Raw genomic sequence first — 19,483 nt, forward strand, 5'->3', positions numbered from 1 at the left:
GCTAACCTTCAGAACTCCAGCTGTTGTGAGTTACTTTTCTGATAATGTTCAAGCAGTCATTAACCAAACAAACAGTTACAACATCACTACTCAATACATTGCATAAGAACAAGCTGACACAATAAAACATCTTAAAATTGGTTAAATTTTTCTATCACTTTTTTTTAATCATTTTTTTTAAATCTTTCTTAGTATGCTAATTTTACTTTTCAGTAGGATCAAGGTAAAGTTATCCTATTGGAAACGGTGCAAACTAGCCTTTGGGCTTTCCAGCAGTATAAGTAAGGGAAATAATAATAATAATAATAAAAATAATAATATACATGAATCAAAACTCTTTTTTTAAATTCCAGGCAATTAATAAATGGCTACCATGTGGCTACAACCGATCGGTGCATGAGGGAGAGGTTACTCACCTAATCGGCAGGGCCTCTCTCACCAAGCGGCGTCTGGTGTGGCGGCTGGTCCAGCATAATGGAGGACACCGGCCTGTACAGTCCCGCGCTATTAACTAGCGTTGCCCCACAAAAACGTCATATGTGATGTAAATGTGCATGCGACGCACACACTTGTTTTGGGGTCATAGGTCCCATTTTGACCAATGAACAGGGTTTTGGGGTTATTTAAATCCAGACCTGCTAGTGTTCAGTGCCCTGTCATGATTTCCACTACTTTGGTTATCCGAGAGCGCGTTTGGTATATTGTTATTCTGGTTTTATGTCCTGGCTTGTTCTGACTATCCGTATTTCTGGTATCCCTGACCCTTTGGCTTTGTCTCCTCGTTTATGCTCCTGTCTGTGTCCCTGACTTCTGACTATTCTTTATATGTTAAATCTGACCATTCTAAGGCCCAGTAATAAGTTTATCACTTTTAGTATATTCTATGTTTTTAACTTAACCCCTTAAGGACACATGACGTGTGTGACACGTCATGATTCCTTTTTATTCCAGAAGTTTGGTCCTTAAGGGGTTAAAGGGATACTATAGTCACCTGAACAACTTTAGCTTAATTAAGCAGTTTTGGTGTATAGAACATGCCCCTACAGCCTCACTGCTCAATCCTCTGCCATTTAGGAGTTAAATCCCTTTGTTTATGAACTCTAGTCACACCTCCCTGCATGTGACTTGCACAGCCTTCCATAAACACTTCCTGTAAAGAGAGCCCTATTTAGGCTTTCTTTATTGCAAGTTCTGTTTAATTAAGATTTTCTTATCCCCTGCTATGTTAATAGCTTGCTAGACCCTGCAAGAGCCTCCTGTATGCGATTAAAGTTCAATTTAGAGATTGAGATACAATTATTTAAGGTAAATTACATCTGTTTGAAAGTGAAACCAGTTTTCACCTGTCAACTGTCAATCATAGCCAGGGGAGGTGTGGCTAAGGCGGCATAAACAGAAACAAAGTGATTTAACTCCTAAATGACAGCAGTGAAATTGCAGGGGAATGATCTATACACTAAAACTGCTTTATTTAGCTAAAGTAATTTAGGTGACTATAGTGTTCCTTTAATTCTGCGTGTTGGGCCACAGCCCATCCTAACAGGAGGATAGCATTAAGATAAAAGAGCATGAAGGAAATTAATTATCTTTAGGATACATTATATCCTAAAGATAGCAAGCTCAGGTGCATGATAGCAAAATAGTTTATTGACCAGAAAATGTAATGGGATTACCAAGGACATAGTGTACCGTGGAGCTTGCTGAAGCACTTTAATGGGGTTGGAAAGAATTGAAACAATTTGAAGTGCTGCTTGATGACATCACCAGGCCGCAGCTCCAGTAATGCACGTAGTCATTTAACAGTAAAGGTAATATTCCAATCTCTGAGATAACTATCAAGAAACAGAATAACAGTAGTAGGTGTGTATAGTCTGCGTGCTTGCATGGGAAGGGAAGCCAGATTGTCAGGTAGGCCTGGGGACAAAAGCAATTATCAGCAGAAATTTCTCCTTACGTACTCAATTATTTGTTACAAAGTGCAATCAGATTCCTCAGCCCTGTATAATATAACCACGTTACAGCAAAGCTGACATTTACCAAACATTACATAAAGTTTAACATTCACATATTTACAGAGTGGTACAGAAGGATTGAGAGCTCTGTTGATCTGAGTTTATAATCTTGCAAGAGATAGGGGTGATAAAGACAGTAGATAAGGGGGATGCATGGTGGAGCAGAGTTGGATTGTGAAAGACAATGATAGGAAGTTATGACTACTGTGACAGACATGATAATTAATGGCAAAACTGTATGGGTGAATCTCAAATATTACTACAAAACAGCTTTTCAGTTTAGCTACTTTGGCCTAAAAGAGGAAATGCAATTATTCACAGCAGCTATGTACAGGACAGGTATTTTATTTCTCCTATGAGAAACACACGTTACACTTCAGTGTGTGTAATTGCTCAATATATATATGTGTATACACATACACACACTGATCAGAAACAACCAGGGCCACCATCACAAATTCTGGAGCCCCTAACACTGCTCAAGGTCTGGGCCCCAGACACAGATACACACACACATAGATACACACATACTGGCACACACACACACATACTAACAGACACACATACTGAAACAGATATACACACATACAGGCATGGGCTTCCACAGGGGGGGCACTTAGGGGAGTGAGGCATGGGGGGCAGCAGCCTGTAGATTAGGGGAGTGAGGCATGGGGGGGCAGCAGCCTATATATTAGGGGAGTGAGGCATGGGGGGGGGGGCAGCAGCCTATAGATTAGGGGAGTAAGGCATGGGGGCAGCCTATAGATTAGGGGAGTGAGGCGAGATGGGACAGCCTATAGATTAGGGGAGTGAGGCATGGGGCAGCAGCCTATAGATTAGGGGAGTGAGGCATGGGGGGACAGCCTATAGATTAGGGGAGTGAGGCATGGTGGGACAGCAGCCTATGGATTAGGGGAGTGAGGCATGGGGGGGCAGCAGCCTATAGATTAGGGGAGTGAGGCATGGGGGGGCAGCAGCCTATAGATTAGGGGAGTAAGGCATGGGGGGGCAGCCTATAGATTAGGGGAGTGAGGCGAGATGGGGCAGCCTATAGATTAGGGGAGTAAGGGATGGGGGGCAGCCTATAGATTAGGCAAGTGAGGCATGGGGGGCAGCCTATAGATTAGGGGAGTACGGCTGAGGGGGTCAGCAGCCTATAGATTAGGGGAGTGAGGCTGAGGGGGGCAGCAGCCAATAGATTAGGGGAGTGAGGCTGAGGGGGGTAGCAGCCTATAGATTAGGGGAGTAAGGCTGAAGGGGTCAGCAGCCTATAGATTAGGGGAGTGAGGCGAGGGGGGGCAGCCTATAGATTATGGGAGTGAGGCGAGGGGGGGTAGCCTATAGATTAGGGGAGTGAGGCATGGGGGGCAGCCTATAGATTAGGGGAGTGGGGCATGGGGGAAGCCTATACATTAGGGGAGTGAGGCATGGGGGGCAGCCTATAGATTAGGGGAGTGAGGCATGGGGCAGCAGCCTATAGATTAGGGGAGTGAGGCATGGGGGAAGCCTATATATTAGGGGAGTGAGGCATGGGGGGCATCCAATAGATTAGGGGAGTGAGGCATGGGGCAGCAGCCTATAGATTAGGGGAGTGAGGCATGGGGGGGGGGCAGCCTGTAGATTAGGCCAGTGAGGCATGGGGGGCAGCCTATAGATTAGGCAAGTGAGGCATGGGGGGGCAGCCTATAGATTAGGCAAGTGAGGTGTGGGTGGGGGGCTAAATGAAGAGTCAGCAAGGAGCAGGAAGGGTCTGCAAGGGGCAGGGGCAGCAAGGAGCAGGAAGGGTCTGCAAGGAGCAGGGGCAGCAAGGAGCAGGAAGGGTCTGCAAGGAGCAGGGGCAGCAAGGAGCAGGAAGGGTATGCAAGGAGAAGGGGCAGGAAGGGTCTGCAAGGAGTAGAAAGGGACAGAAGGAGCAGAAAGGTAAAGGAGTAGAAAGGGACAGAAGGAGCACAAAGGTAAAGGAGCAGAAAGAATCAGAAGGAGCACAAAGGTAAAGTTGAAGAAGGAGCAGAAAGGGACAGCAAGAAGCACAAAGCTAAAGTAGGAGAAGGAGCAGAAAGGGACAGCAAGAAGCACAAAGCTAAAGTAGGAGAAGGAGCAGAAAGGGTCTGCAAGGAGCAGAAAGGAATCAGAATGAGAAAGGAGCAGAAGGGCGCAAAATAAGCAGAAAGGTAAAGGAGCAGAAGGAGCCAAATATAGAAGACAGTGTCAGAAGAAAAAGAAGACTGTCAAATGAAGGAGAAGAAAAGGAGATTGGAGCAGGAAGGACAAATTAAGTGAACCCTCCACTTTATTCTGGACACCACATCATTAGGCTTTGGTACCTGGGCCTGGCAGGGAAACTCTGGACCTTCTCATCTCCCCAGGTAAAAAAAAAAATCAGTGTTAATGTGTTCACTTTTATTTACTGAGTGTCAGGAAGCACAGAATGCCGCTGGGTAGGGGTGTTGCTGATTGGCCAGAGCGGTCAGCTGGCACTCTAAGCCAATCAGTAACTCCCCATTCATAAAAAAGTAAAAAACATTTATGAACCGGGAACTAGCGATTGGCTTAGAGCGTCAACTGTCAACTCTAGCCAATCAGCGGCACCCATGCCTGACGTCAATCTGCACTTCCTGACACTCCGTTTCAGATGCCGAATACCACTGAGGGACATGGTGCTGGAGGAAGCCTTTGGGGTTAAACCATTTGAGAGCGGTTTAACCCCTTAAAGGAAAGAGCACCCGGGGGCTTCCTGGCATCATAGCATTTTCATTTAGATGAAGTTGTTATGGTGACCAGAATGTTCCTTTAATTTGCTTAAAGGAACACTATAGTGTCAGGAATACAAACATGTATTCCTGACACCATAGTTGTGAAAACGCTATTCAACCTGGCTTTATATGATAACGACTATGCTCCTCCCCTTCATGACACTTTCAAAAAGGGGCCAAGCATAGATGTCATTACAATTATGCCCCCCCCTGGAAAAATTCCTGCGGACACCCATGCATACAGGCATACCAACTGACACACACATACTAAAATAGACTCACAGACATACATAGTGACACACAGACACATAGTAACATACATACAGACACATGCATAAGGACATACACACACACACATACATACTGACATACACACACATACATACTGACTGAAATACATGTACATACATACATACTGACATACATACATACAGACATAAACATTATTATTATTATTATTATTGGTATTTATATAGCGCCAGCATATTCCGTAATGCTTTAAAATAGTATCAAAGGGGGAGATTTAACAATCTCATTTTCATTAAATGAGACAATTACAAAAACTTACAGGAACAATAGGTTGAAGGGGGCCTTGCTCACGAGCTTAAGTCTATAGGACTTTACCCCAAATAACAGCAGGTAATACTGACATACAGAAATACTTACATATATACATACATACATACATACAGATAGATAGATACATACATACATACTGACATACAGACATACATACATAAACATACATACATACTGACATACCTACATACATACTGATATACATGATACATACACATACATACTGATATACACACACACATAGCTAATTTTTCTTACCTGTTCTTTGCAGGAGGGTGGCCAGGGCTGATGGGACCCGGCTGACTCTCCTGTCCTCGCGGCCTGTCTTTCTCTCCTCCCGTGCGGAGTGAGCTGGGATGAAGTGACCAGCCGTCACTTCCTCCCAACAGTACATACGGCTGCAATTTTTTTAAAGGGGCCTGGTTGCGCTATTACATTGACGCATTGCTGACCGGGCCCCTGAAGATATAGAGCCCATCGGGTGGCGTGCGGCAGTTCCACAGCTACACGTGAGGCCTGGGCGGCCGGGCCCCCCAGGGCCGCCGGGCCTGTGACAACCATCATGGTTGTCACCCCCTGATGGCGGCCTTGAACACAACATTAAAACCACTGACCAGTGAAGTGAATAACACTTATTATATTGCTAAAATGGCACCTGTCAGGGGGTGTGATATATGAGGCAGCAAGTGAACAGTCAGTTCTTGAATTTTATGTGATGGATGCAGGAAAAATGGGCAAGTGACAAGATCTGACTGACTTTGACAAAAGCCAAATAATCACGGCTAGATGACTGGGTCAGAGCATCTCCAAGGTGGCAAATCTTCTAGGGTGTACCTGATATGCAGTGGTTAATAACTACCAAAAGTGGTGCAAGGACAACCAGTAAAGTGGCATCAGGGTTATAAGTGTCTAAGGATACATTGATGCAAGTAGGGAGCGAAGGCCAAACATATATTGTGTCATTTGGTCTGATGACACATAACTATTGTAGCTCAAATTAACGAAAAACTTAGTGCTGGCCTTAATAGAAAGGTGTCATAACCAGGGCCGGTGCAAGGATTTTTGGGTACATAGGCGAAGACGCATTTTTCCGCCCCCCTCTAAAATTAACATCTTCACCTATGTGCCTCCTAACCAGCCCCTCCCTCTTCCCCGTCCCTTAGTATTCCTCTCCCCTCCCCCCTCTTTTCCCTGTCCCTTGGTTTTTCTCTCCCCTCCCCTCTCTGTCCCTTGGTGCACCCCCCACCCTCTTAGCGGTCACACTCCCCTTCCTGGTGTGCCTCCTACCTGTCTTGTAGCGTTGTGGAGCAAACCCTCTACAGGAGCTTCAGTTTTCTGTACCTGGCTGGACTGACAGGAAGTGCTCTCTCAGTGAGCACCTCCTCTCAGTCTGGCCAGGTACAGGAAACAAAAGCTCCTGTACTGCGCTCCGCTCTGCCACGCTACACTCAGTGGTGTATACACACTAACAGCCACACACACTCAATGACAAACACACAGACGTCACTGACAGACACAGACTCACTGATCTGACACACACTCATTCATTGACAGACACACACTCAATCACAAACATACTCTCACTGATTTGACAGACACTCACAAACACACACTCATACACATTCATACAATCATTCACAGACACACAGACACATACACACACTCACACATACACATACACACACTCACACATACACAGACACACACATACAGACACACACACACTCACAGACAAACACATACACTCACAAACACATACACAGACACACACACATAGAAACACTCACAGACAAACACATACACAGACACACACTCACAGACAAACACATACACACACAGACACATACACACTCACACATACACAGACACACACTCACAGACAAACACATACACACACAAAGACAAACACATACACACACACACACTGACAAACACATACACACACACACTGACAAACACATACACACACACACACACACACACACTGACAGACATACTCACACTCACAGACAAACTCATACACATACACACACTCAGACAAACACACACTCACACATACACTTTCAGACACACACTCACAGACACACAAACACAGACACACACACACACACTCACACATACACTTTCAGTCACACACACTTTCAGACACACACACACACTCACACATATACTTTCAGACACACACAAATTAATAATAATATCCACCCAGCCTCCCTACCTGGAGAGCTGGTGTGGATGTGTCCCTGGGGTCCAGTGGGGCTTCAGTGTGGCGGGAGGCAGCGTTGTAATGAGAGGCGGCGAGGGAGCTCTAACCTGTCTGCTCTGCTCCCTCGCGGGCTGTCTACTGATGCCGGTAGCCGGAATATGACGTCATATTCCAGCTCCCGCAGAATCAGCAAACGGCGTGCGAGGGAGCAGAGCAGACAGGTTAGAGCTCCCTCGCCGCCTCTCATTACAACGTTGCCTCCCGCCGGGGGTCCAGAAGGTGACCTGGCAGGAGGGAGTGCTTCCCTCCTGCCGGTCACCGAAATCTTGCGCCCCCAGAGCCGGTGCGCCCTAAGGCGGCCGCCTGTGCCGCCTTATGGACGCGCCGGCCCTGGTCATAACACACAGTGCATCACAGTTTGCTGCGTATGGGGCTTTCTAGTTGCAGTGTATATGGGTAAAGGAACACAGAGTTACCATGATGACCCCTGTCCACCACAAAAAGCACTTATAATGGGGTCGTGAAAAGCAATGTGATCCAGGCACACAAGGTACAAAAGTTAGCAGATTTATTTGGATTGCTTCCTTCCTGATTACAACTTATATCGGGGATGTGAGCATCAAAACTGGACCATGGAGCAATAGAAGAAGGTTGCCTGGTCTGATGAATCACATTTCCTTTTAGTTCAGGTGGAGGGCCGGGTGAGGTGCATCATTTACCTGGGGAAGAGATGGAAGCAGGATGCACTAGAGGAAATGTTATGCTCTCGGCAATGTCCTGCTAGGAAACCTTGGGTACTGGCATTCATGTGGATTTTACTGACACGTACCACCTACCTAGACATTGTTGCAGACCACCTTGTACCACTTATATAGACATTGTTGCAGACCACCTTGGCAATGGTGTTCACTGATGGTAGTGGCCTCTTTCAGCAGGATGAAGCACCCAGCCACACTGCTAAAATTATTTAGAAATAGTATGAGGAACATGACAAAGAGTTCAAGATGTTTCCTTGGCCTGCAAAAGGACTTAAATAATCTGCTTCTTATGTCTTGGTGCCAGATACCACTGTACACGTTCAAAGGTCTAGTGGAGTCCATGCATCAGAGCTGGTTTGACAGCACAAGGGGGATGTACACGATATTATGAATGTGCTTTTAATGTTGTGGCTAATCAGTGTATATGCTAATGTAATGAATCCAAAACCATTTCATGATAAGAACTTATATACATGATAAGAACCATTTACATAATAAAAACTTATAATAAAAGAAAATCTGTTCAATTTGTAATAGCAAAAAGCAACTGGGTACATCTATATAGTAGCGCATTGCGATACTCTGTCAGTCAGATTAAGAAGTGGATTTGTCAATTTCAGGGGTACTTGTATATTTCACAAAGACCTTCTAAACTGACAGATTTGGTGTGGGTCTGGTGGCCGTGGACAGCACGGAAGGGGAGTTTTACTCACCTCATACTGTCCTTTCAGCTGCTGCCATCTTCATGCTATATTCATTGTCTCCTGGCATTTCAGTTTCCATGTCAGTGTTGTACACTCTTGGACGAGGGTACGACACTGAGGTCTATACAGGATTCCATAGATTCACTAAAATGTGAATTGTCAGGAATTTAAAATGAATTACAAATTTTAGTCCAAAATATCCAATTTGGAAAAGGAAAAGAAATGTCCAAGTCAGCTATGTTTTTAGTTCAACTATTTTGGCCTAAAATGTGAAATTAAGTTTTAATTCATTTTTTATTTTTTTTTAAAATAATTTATTTATTATTATTTTCTCTTATAGCGTACAATACATACAAAGTATATACAATACAAAACAGAGCTTCGGCTCTCCCGCGGCAATTCAATCAGCGGTTCATTCCCTTAGGGCGTCAGCATCTCCACGAGGAAGGACGTGCGGTCCCGTGCAGCGTCCTACGTCATCGCTCCACCCCCCCCAAAAGCAAGTTTTAATTCATTTTTAATTACTAACAGTTCCCATTTTAGTAGGCCATAATATATCAGCTGGTTGTCCAAACAACTACTCTGCACTTCAGGTGTCAACCTTCCACGCTGCATGGAGATACACACAGATGTCTACAGTGTAGGGCAAGAGTAGGTCTCCCAACTGTTTCGCTCTTATTTCAGTATCCTGTCCCATTATCCTGATTTAGTTCACTGGTTTCTCGCATCCAGTGACACCAGGCAACTATCCACAGCCATCACAGTGCAGGTGCACTTTTAGATGCATACATGTTGTGTTTATGGTACTAGGCACATTTTCAGTGGTCCCACCCAGAAAGCTGCGTCACTGGCATTGCCTAGCTGTATTATGGATTTGCTCCTCTCTTTAACATTTTTTACGGATATCACTGTACACACACCTTAGATAACGGACACAACATAACAGACACACGTAATACTGATTAGCACCAGCCAGGCATTCTCCAAAATAAATTTTATATTTTTATCTTACCCATAGGTATATCTCATCTGCAAAAGGCCAGAAGGATTTGTTTACATCATAAATCGTAACAATGAATTATAATAAAAAAAGTTCAATTTGTTTGTAGAAGTAACTCTGCAAACATTAAATTACTATTTTAAATATTCTATGTGAATGTTTTAAATTGTGAAGCTATTATAGTTGACAAGATACTTTTTGTAGACATATCAATCAAGTTCTCCTTCACAAGGCAAGCATTTTTTTTTTTTTGTTAATTTATTGAAATTCTACAGACAGGACAAAATGTCAAAAAATTCTTAAGTGTCTACATTCCAAGCAGGTGATAAAGAGATTAGATGATAAATAGAGCTATTTTTTGACTAACATTTTAAATAAAGACTTAAAAACTGTGCAAATGGATTGTGATTGCTTTTGACTATATCAACCTTGTTCTAACAGGTTTTACAAGGGTGGAATTAGGATGGTGAAGGCTGTGTGGACAATGTCAACATGACCCGTTTACAAACCAGCAAATGTCCCATGAACTTTGCAAATGAGTTGTAATGATTACACAGATCAATTTACAAGGTGGTGATGGATTAAAGCAGGAAAATGAGCTGTGTGGTCAGTGTGGTATTGTTTGCTCCATATTAAGGTTACGTAGAATTCTTGACAGCTTCATGAAAGAAACTATACCTTCTCATGCTCCAACATGTTGAGGAAGTTAGGGTTGGAAACAGGCATTAAATGTGGATATTTGCTTTTTAAGGACTTCAGTCTACCCTTAGTGTATGTAGTAAGTGGCACCTTATTGCCCCCACTGTAGGTAGTTTGTACTTCTCATCTCGAATGATCAATGGGAGCCCTGGTCTAGCAATGATTATGCCGGAAGAGCTATGTGATGGCCAGTTGCATTGTTTATCTTTGCTGGTGCCCAATGTTTTTCAAGACGTGCTATTTATTTATATAGTTCAGTTATAATGACTAAAGGGTATAATAAACCAATACAGATCACATATAAAATAACATCTAATAAGGCAGTCCTAGGCGGCCAGGAGATGCGGGGATTACAAAATGAGAAAACTCAGAAAGTTTCTTCTTGCGGCTTCTACACAAGATGTATAAACATATTTATTTCCTGTACTAGAAACTTGGTTCTACAATAGGTACTAAGAATAAGGAAATTAAAATGTACAAAACCCAAGGAGCATGGACCTACTCTAAATTCAACTACCATAATAAAAATGTTTTCTATTGCCGTAGCAAAATGAAAGTAGAACTTGTGACCTTCCTAAATATTTACATTTTTGGAGGTATTCCTCTTCATCTCCCTACTAACACATAGTAATAAAAAAAGATTAAATACATTTTAATTTTCTTTAAAAAAGGTGAACTCAGGACAGCTGTATAAATGATTTTACAGCATTTTTTGGGAGAGGGTACAAGGAAGCATATGGCAGATTTTGACAGAAGCAAAACAAAAAATACTGAATTTAAAATGTGTTGTTTTTGAAGGTAAAGCTGTATAAAGGAAATTACATTCCGGGAGTTATCATCAAATTAATCAAATAGGACTTGGGTTCTAACTATGCAAACCTTGAGACAGTAGAGAAAACAAGCATTTCAAAAGTCTCAGTTCACTAAGGTTACAAGTGAGCTTTAAAAGGTAATTCCAGGAGGATTAAGATTGTGTATTAAAGCCACTTTTGGCCAGATGTAACCTTTCACACACTGACATCAGTCATTATTAGTCATATGAGTGATGACTGCTTCTTTACAATGGAGGTTTGACACAGTCAGTAAAAGCTACAAGTCTTTTATTCTGCAGTTCTGTCATCTTGAGCTCATGTAGATTTGCAATTCACAATGGTTATGGATAACAAGCAGAGTTTCAAGTAGTCGCAGATATTGTATCAATTTATACAACTTGAAGACTGAATCTGCCCCTCCACCCATTACTGCAGTCACGTCTGTAGTATTCACTTGTAGACTAACAGCGTAGAGGTAAATGCTAAGATAGGAATACATGAATAGCATGTAATCTATACATTGTCTATTAGTTTTATTAATACAATGTGTAGATCACAGGTCATTCTCTTTAACCCCTTAAAGGAACACTATAGTCACCTAAATTACTTTAGCTAACTAAAGCAGTTTTAGTGTATAGATCATTCCCCTGCAATTTCACTGCTCAATTCACTGTCATTTAGGAGTTAAATCACTTTGTTTCTGTTCATGCAGCCCTAGCCACACCTCCCTGGCTATGATTGACAGAGCCTGCATGAAAAAAAAAATGGTTTCCCTTTCAAACAGATGTAATTTACCTTAAATAATTGTATCTCAATCTCTAAATTGAACTTTAATCACACACAGGAGGCTCTTGCAGGTTCTAGCCAGCTATTAACAAAGCAGGGGATTAGAAAATATTAATTAAACAGAACTTGAAATAAAGAAAGCCTAAATAGGGCTCTCTTTACAGGAAGTGTTTATGGAAGGCTGTGCAAGTCACATGCAGGGAGGTGTGACTAGGGTTCATAAACAAAGGGATTTAACTCCTAAATGGCAGAGGATTGAGCAGTGAGGCTGCAGGGGCATGTTCTATACACCAAAACTGCTTCATTAAGCTAAAGTTGTTCAGGTGACTATAGTGTCCCTTTAAGGACACATGACATGTGAAGTGTGGTCCTTAAGGGGTTAATGAGACACTGTGTTATTTCTCAATGACAGGAACACTTTAAAGCAGACCTGTCACTTGGAGGAGCCTTGATAGTTGATGAGAAAAAGACAAGTCATAACTCAAAAAATAAAGGAACACACATCTCTTAGAGTATGGCCTTCGTGGGACACAATGGACACTCAGAAAACTTAATTTAATTGAAGTGGTCTGGGTGCAGTGTTCCTGTCCCCTTAAACCTGCAATCTAAAACATTGCAGTTTTAGAGCATCTGCAATGTTTACATTGCAGTACTAAGATTGCCTCTAGTGGCACTTCCTGGAGTTAACTCAGTAAAACAACGTTGGACGTCCTCATGCATTGCACGCCTTGAAATTCCGTATAGAAAAGCATTGATGGGAAATCTCTAATGCTTGCGCAGCACTTGATGCAGATGTGAGTTAGGTTCCCCCATCAGCATGCCGTCACTGGAGGAGGAGACCAAGCCAGAGTTGCGGGACATTGGTGCTGGAAAGAGGTAAGTGAAAAAAGGGTTTATACACCAGAGGGCAGGACTATAGTAATAGAGACAGGGATATTATAGCTTTAGGAATACAGTTCCTGATGCTATAGTATTCCCTTCAGGAAACAGCATGCAGGTTTCTTGGACTTTGTCCTTCAGGGTGCACCTAGAAAGCCTCTTGGACTCTGTTCTACAGGATACAGCGAGCAGGCCTCTTGTACTCTGACCTCCAGCACACAGTAAGCAGGCATCTTGGACTCTGGCCTACAGGACACAGCGAGCAGGCCTCTTGGACTCTGGCCTACAGGACACAGCAAGCAGGCCTTTTGAACTCTGACCTCCAGCACACAGCAAGCAGACATCTTGGACTCTGGCCTACAGGACACAACGAGCAGACATCTTGGACTCTGGCCTACAGGACACAACGAACATACATCTTGGACTCTGGCCTCCATGACACAGCGAGCAGGCCTTTTGGACTCTGGCCTCCATTACACTGCAAGCCGGCCTCTTGGACTCTGGTCTCCATGACACAGCAAGCCGCCCTCTTGGACTCTGGCCTCCATGACACAGCAAGCCGGCCTCTTGGACTTTGGTCTCCATGACACGGGTAGCAAAGCTTCAGATTCACAGATAGGCGATACAAAACTAAGCCTGAACCAAACAATAGACTGACCACTAAGAAAGGAACAGGCTACACTACATGAGATGAGATGATAAGTAACAAACTAAGGCTACCTGGGGCAGAGTAAAATCTCTTCAGCTTGAGTGTGGCAGCCTGCAACAGCACCACATCACGTTAGTGGCACTGTGAGGTACTGCATCAGAATGAAGAGTTACAAAAACTAGGGGGTGAACATGGGATCATGACAGTAACACCTACACGATTAACAGGTGTGGAGAGACATCATTTTAAAGAGATTTCTCATCAAGCCTGTACACTTATTAGCAATTTAATTACCATAAAATAAAGATCGTTTCATTACTTTCAATTTACAGTTGTGTGTATCATCGCAGGTATTCTTTAACTTTTGAACTTTTCCTATATACGTCAGAGGAGTTGGGAAAGTTTCTTCAACGTCCATGAGAAACTACCATGCTCATGGCAGTTCAAAAGAGCATTCTAGGCACCATGACAACTATAGCTCATTCTACTGGTTATTTAGCAATATATTTTGGAGTAGTTTATTTTGACCATATCTGGAGTTCTTCCCAGCACTCTCTTTACAGCCACTCAGTTAATGCAGATGACTCACTTCTGCATAATTTGTCCAAAGCCATCCAACCTTGACTGGCTGTGAGCTCTGTACTAAGCCACCGACAGTGTTAATCAAAGAGACAGCACAAAGACTCATTACACCATAATGACTACAATGATCTGCCCTCGTTGTGATGGTAGAGCACCCTTTAAAGGACAGGTAAACTCTTGAAGGAATAGATTGTATATATTTTATTATCACAGTTCCTTAAGGCAGGAGGAACATCAGTATGCTCAGCTATTAATACATTTGAATGGCATTCCGGTTTCCGATGCTGAATAATGTAGACTTGGTTGTGTGAGGATTGCAAAAACAAAATTCACCAACAGAGACTGACCGTCCTTTATTGATTTATTAGGATCCAGGGAAAAGGGATACCTTTTCTACGTTTTTTAATCCTAAACACCCTAGAAAGGTCATTAGGATCTTCTTTGGTTAGACAACCCCTATCAATAAATAACAGGGTAGCACTACTATCCAGCTAACTACATTGTGTTTGTTGGCTGGATATGCCATGAAAGGGTGACTAGGTGCACTTTATAGGAAATAACATTTTCTCTATATTGTACCCCAGGTTATTATTTATTAATATATTTAGTTATAAAATATTTTACCAGGAAGGATACATTGAGATGTCTCTCATTTTCAAGTATGTGTAGTTAATTTATTTGTCATATGCCTCCACAATCTTTTGCAAGGACAGACTATAAATTGTGTTGTTGATGTATCATACCTCCCAAGAAACACTGAGATCCAGTTTTGGCTTCCAGTTTATGGATTATTAAGGTGTTTACAGCCTTCAACATACCAGAGGTTAGTATAGGAAAGAAATAATAGTGTCACGTTTGAACTGCTCTTCTGTAGACCTTTGAACCCCTGAATGCAAGTGATCACAAACCATTTGAGAACTTGACTATACACTGTTTTATGGACATACAAAACTGGACCAAACATTTCAAGAAATAAGGATCTCAGTTTCTGTTGAAGTCCTGTGTTGATTCATTCAGGTGTTTTGTTTGTGAAGCCCGCTCATAACTTAGTTCAAACTCTTTCAGGACCAATTACTTGAAATCCTCGGTTATAACCGGTACCTTACTGTGGTCCCGATCCAGAAATTCAATTACTCAAAATAGCAATGAGTCCTCCTAACTGGATGGTCTTCAAGAAGTACTTTTTTTTATCATAGACATTATGCCAGTAACATTGTGCAGTTTGTACCTCAATAAAAGAGCTTTTTGTTTAACCCAGATGTCTATGCCATTGTGTTTTTTATTGCCCTTTGTTGGGTTCTTAGCAGCCATCATACGCAGTTGAGAACCAATTGAAAAGCACATTCTTTTCTCAGGCTGCCTGGAGTATTGCTCTATGTTCCCAGCTTTGATTTTCAATGTGGTCTTGTTCTCTGACGTACACTTCCAGCTGGGCATACAATATGATCACCAATAGTCCCATTGATTTGCTTCACATCATTTCTGGCAAAATGCCCCATTGCATTGCTTGCAATGACACCCTATACGCAGGTAATCGCTGTTAATCTTGGGGATAATGTGCATTGTATCCAGTGTATAAAAAGAAGCAGCTGTCACATACCTCTCACATTCTTAATTTTCCTTGTTTCGTCTTGGTATAAGAGTTATGTTACGCAAACGCTACTTGCGTGCCCCCAAGATGAACTAGTAACTGACATGGTTAATAACAGAGAGATATTTCTACTAGACAGGAAAAAAACGTAGAATTATATCTGAAATATTAGTTACACTTGCTAGGTAAAACTGTCCAGAAAAAAAAATGCTTATAGTGTGAATATAGTGTGTAGTATACCTTAGAAAACATATTTGGGGTGCTCAAATGCAACTCTGGAGCAAAGTTCTAGGAGTCAAACAAGTGGTATATTTGTTTGGTTTCCATGGTGACTGCTCTAATTTTAGAGCTTTGCCTTAAAGGACCACTCTAGTGCCAGGAAAGCATACTCGTTTTCCTGGCACTAGAGTGCCCTGAGGGTGCCCCCACCCTCAGGGACCCCCTCCCGCCCGGCTGTGGAAAGGGGAAAAGGGTTAAAACGTACCTTTTTCCAGCGCTGGGCGGGGAGCTCTCCTCCTCCTCTCCGCCTCCGTTCCTCCCCGTCGGCTGAATGCGCACGCGCGGCAACAGCTGCGCGCGCATTCAGCCGGTCACATAGGAAAGCATTCATAATGCTTTCCTATGGACGCTTGCGTGCTCTCACTGTGATTTTCACAGTGAGAATCACGCAAGCGCCTCTAGTGGCTGTCAGTGAGACAGCCACTAGAGGATTAGGGGGAAGGCTTAACTAATTGATAAACATAGCAGTTTCTCTGAAACTGCTATGTTTATAAAACAATTAGTTAACCCTAGCTGGACCTGGCACCCAGACCACTTCATTAAGCTGAAGTGGTCTGGGTGCCTAGAGTGGTCCTTTAAAGTTGCTCATAATTATGTTACTTTCAAAGTTTTGACAGAATTACAAGCACAGTGAACTTCTTCAATTCAGGATGTGCAACATACTGCTGTCTCAAAAATGAAGTTTAAAAAAAAAAAAAAAAAAACTCCCCCCTTGCCATCTAAGATGTTATTGAACTAAATGTCCAAATGTCCAAACTGCTTAGTCAGCTTTATTACATACCTCTAAGTAGCAGAGATGCCTACAGACTATTTCCCCTCTTCTAAATTCACAGTAAAGCCTGTCTGGCTGTATAAATGTGCAATGCTTATTCAACAGGTAGATTTCCAAAATTCACAATATAATGCTTAGAAATGTACCTGTGTCAAACAAACACTGGGCAAGGATCATGGGGGATGTAGTTAAAAAAAGCAAGATATCTAACTGTTGTCTATCATCGTCTAAAATCTAGATTTCCCACATATTTGTCAAGAGGCACAGGTGGGTGAATAAGAGGACACCAGCAATTAACTTCTCAACCTCAGTGTTTTTGAAAGAGAACGCATTGCAACATGCTAAGAATATGTGATTAATAGCTAGCATTCATCCAAACACATTTATACATCAGCAACAAATTAAATATTTTGTAAGGGTTTGTTTTTAGCCAAATACCCTAAACATGAGATCGAGCTTTTATATTATTTAAATTTAGTTTTTTTTCCAGGTGCATCCCTCTGGGGGTAAACAGTCTGGAAATCTGTGTAATACATAATTCTCCTGTTGGGTAAAAAGCTGTAATCTGAGAATACTTAAAAATGTAAAGAGCACTGTAATCAAAACGTAGTTTTAACATGCATTCTCTAAGTTAAAATCGGTGACAACCATATGTATGTGTGGAAGACTGAAACATAAAATGTCATTTCATCTAAAAGTTCTGGCAACTGACCCAACACCTTGAACAGGCAAGTCCTGTAACTCAAGCAGCATTGGGAATAGGACTGCCCAGATTAATGGCTGAGCATCATGGTAGTTGGAGTGCAGAACATTTTGAGTGCATCACACAACATTTTACAGGAAACTATAAAGTTAGATCTTACCTGTAGCTGGGAAGCATCCTCTTCCTTAGAGGCAATGCAATGGTTAAATTACATGAAGCCAACTCTCCTGTAAATGGGTAAATGAGTGAGGCAGCAAGGCTTGTGGCACCCAGGCAGGTATAGAACAAGTAAAGGGTTAATGGTCCAGCAATTACAAAAAAAATACAATAAAATGTTTTGCTTTAAGATCCACAGGGAATTAATCCACAAGGAGTATATCTCAAGGATCCATTGTATTCATTTAAAATGATGGCTTGTACAGCCATGGTCAGAGAGCCAGGACACAGGTTATTAGACTGCTAGGGTGGTCCCATCCATGCCTTCTGTAGCCAGCAATGACCTCCTCTGCCCACAGTGGGAGATCAGGCTTCACCTGAGTTTACTATAGAGATTATTCCATGGCTGTCACATCCAGGATGGAAAGAGATGAGCAGAAGGTCTCTGAGCAAGTTGGCTTGATAAGGGGAACACAGAGTAGATCAGCAGTTCTTCCCTCCCACCCTGATCTCGCACACACCCTGTCCTCCCACCCTGATCTCTCGCACACTCTGTCCCCACTCCACTCGCCCTGTTGAGGTGTCTCCGGCTCCTGTGGAGAGGAGGGCTGCCTCATGCTGCAAGATACCGGTCTGAGTGTGGGCTGTAAGTGTACATGGGATTGCGCTGTCTGTGTACATGTGCGGTATGCTTCCTGCTTGGGATCACTACATGGGCGTAGCTACAACACCAATAGTGCTAGTCTATACCTGCTGCCTGGGGGAACAAACTCTGGACTCAGGGTCCCCAACCTACAGCGAACATTTTGGGACTTTCCATGTGACAAACGTTATGTAAACTAAAAAAGAGGAACAAAAAGCACCATTGATTTTGAATGACCATCTCTCCATGCAGTTTATGGTTGCAATTTTCAAAGCCATATAACCTATAATAGTTTCTGGATCAGAGCCTATTTAGCTACAATGTATACTAGTAACATTACTGACCGTACAGATGTGTTCACCCGTCCCAGTTCCCACCTGCACTGACTGGGTTACCTCAGGAAGCTTTCAAGCACATTGATAAAGACATACTTTGAGTTTTCTATGAAATGTCAAGAAAACGTTTTGGACTAAATGTGACACAAAAAAAATCCTTGGGAAAGACTGGCCCATCAAGGGTAAACTATTCTGGGGCAACGTTCTAAATATTGCGAGACATTCTATTGGTTTCCATGGTGATTGCTCTTCATTTAGCACTTTGCCCCAGAGTAGCACATACTTCCAACTTGAGAAATCTTCTGCCTCAGAGTCTGTTGTTAAATAAATAACATATTTCTTGATGGCAAACGATGATGGTTTTTGTATGGTATTTATTGATTGATGCCAAGTGCTGGGACTATAAATATTCAGGAAAAAGTTGGAGATAGACAACTTTTTTCATGACTTGAATATAGCAACAAAATAGCCTGTACTATCAGCAAGGTTGTCAGATCCATTTTGTTTTCCTGAACAGAATTTGTTTCCTGCTGCAAAGTAGTGTATGAAAAGTGTTGCCCTGAAATAATTAGATGAATCAAAGGA

General features: G+C 42.5%; 1 protein-coding gene across 1 annotated transcript in view; it reads right to left on the bottom strand.

Annotated features, from left to right (window-relative positions):
• ADAMTSL5 (ADAMTS like 5) overlaps positions 1-18,590 on the bottom strand; it is a 65,051-nt gene extending 46,461 nt beyond the window's left edge. The window contains exon 1 of the mRNA XM_063448963.1: positions 17,925-18,590. Within this exon, the coding sequence (XP_063305033.1) occupies positions 17,925-17,941 (17 nt within the window). The 5' untranslated portion in view covers positions 17,942-18,590. The remainder of the gene's footprint in view (positions 1-17,924) is intronic.
• Positions 18,591-19,483: the final 893 nt, after the last annotated feature.

This window comes from Pelobates fuscus, chromosome 3 (assembly GCF_036172605.1).
Source record: "Pelobates fuscus isolate aPelFus1 chromosome 3, aPelFus1.pri, whole genome shotgun sequence".
In the NCBI taxonomy this organism is placed as follows: Eukaryota; Metazoa; Chordata; class Amphibia; order Anura; family Pelobatidae; genus Pelobates; species Pelobates fuscus.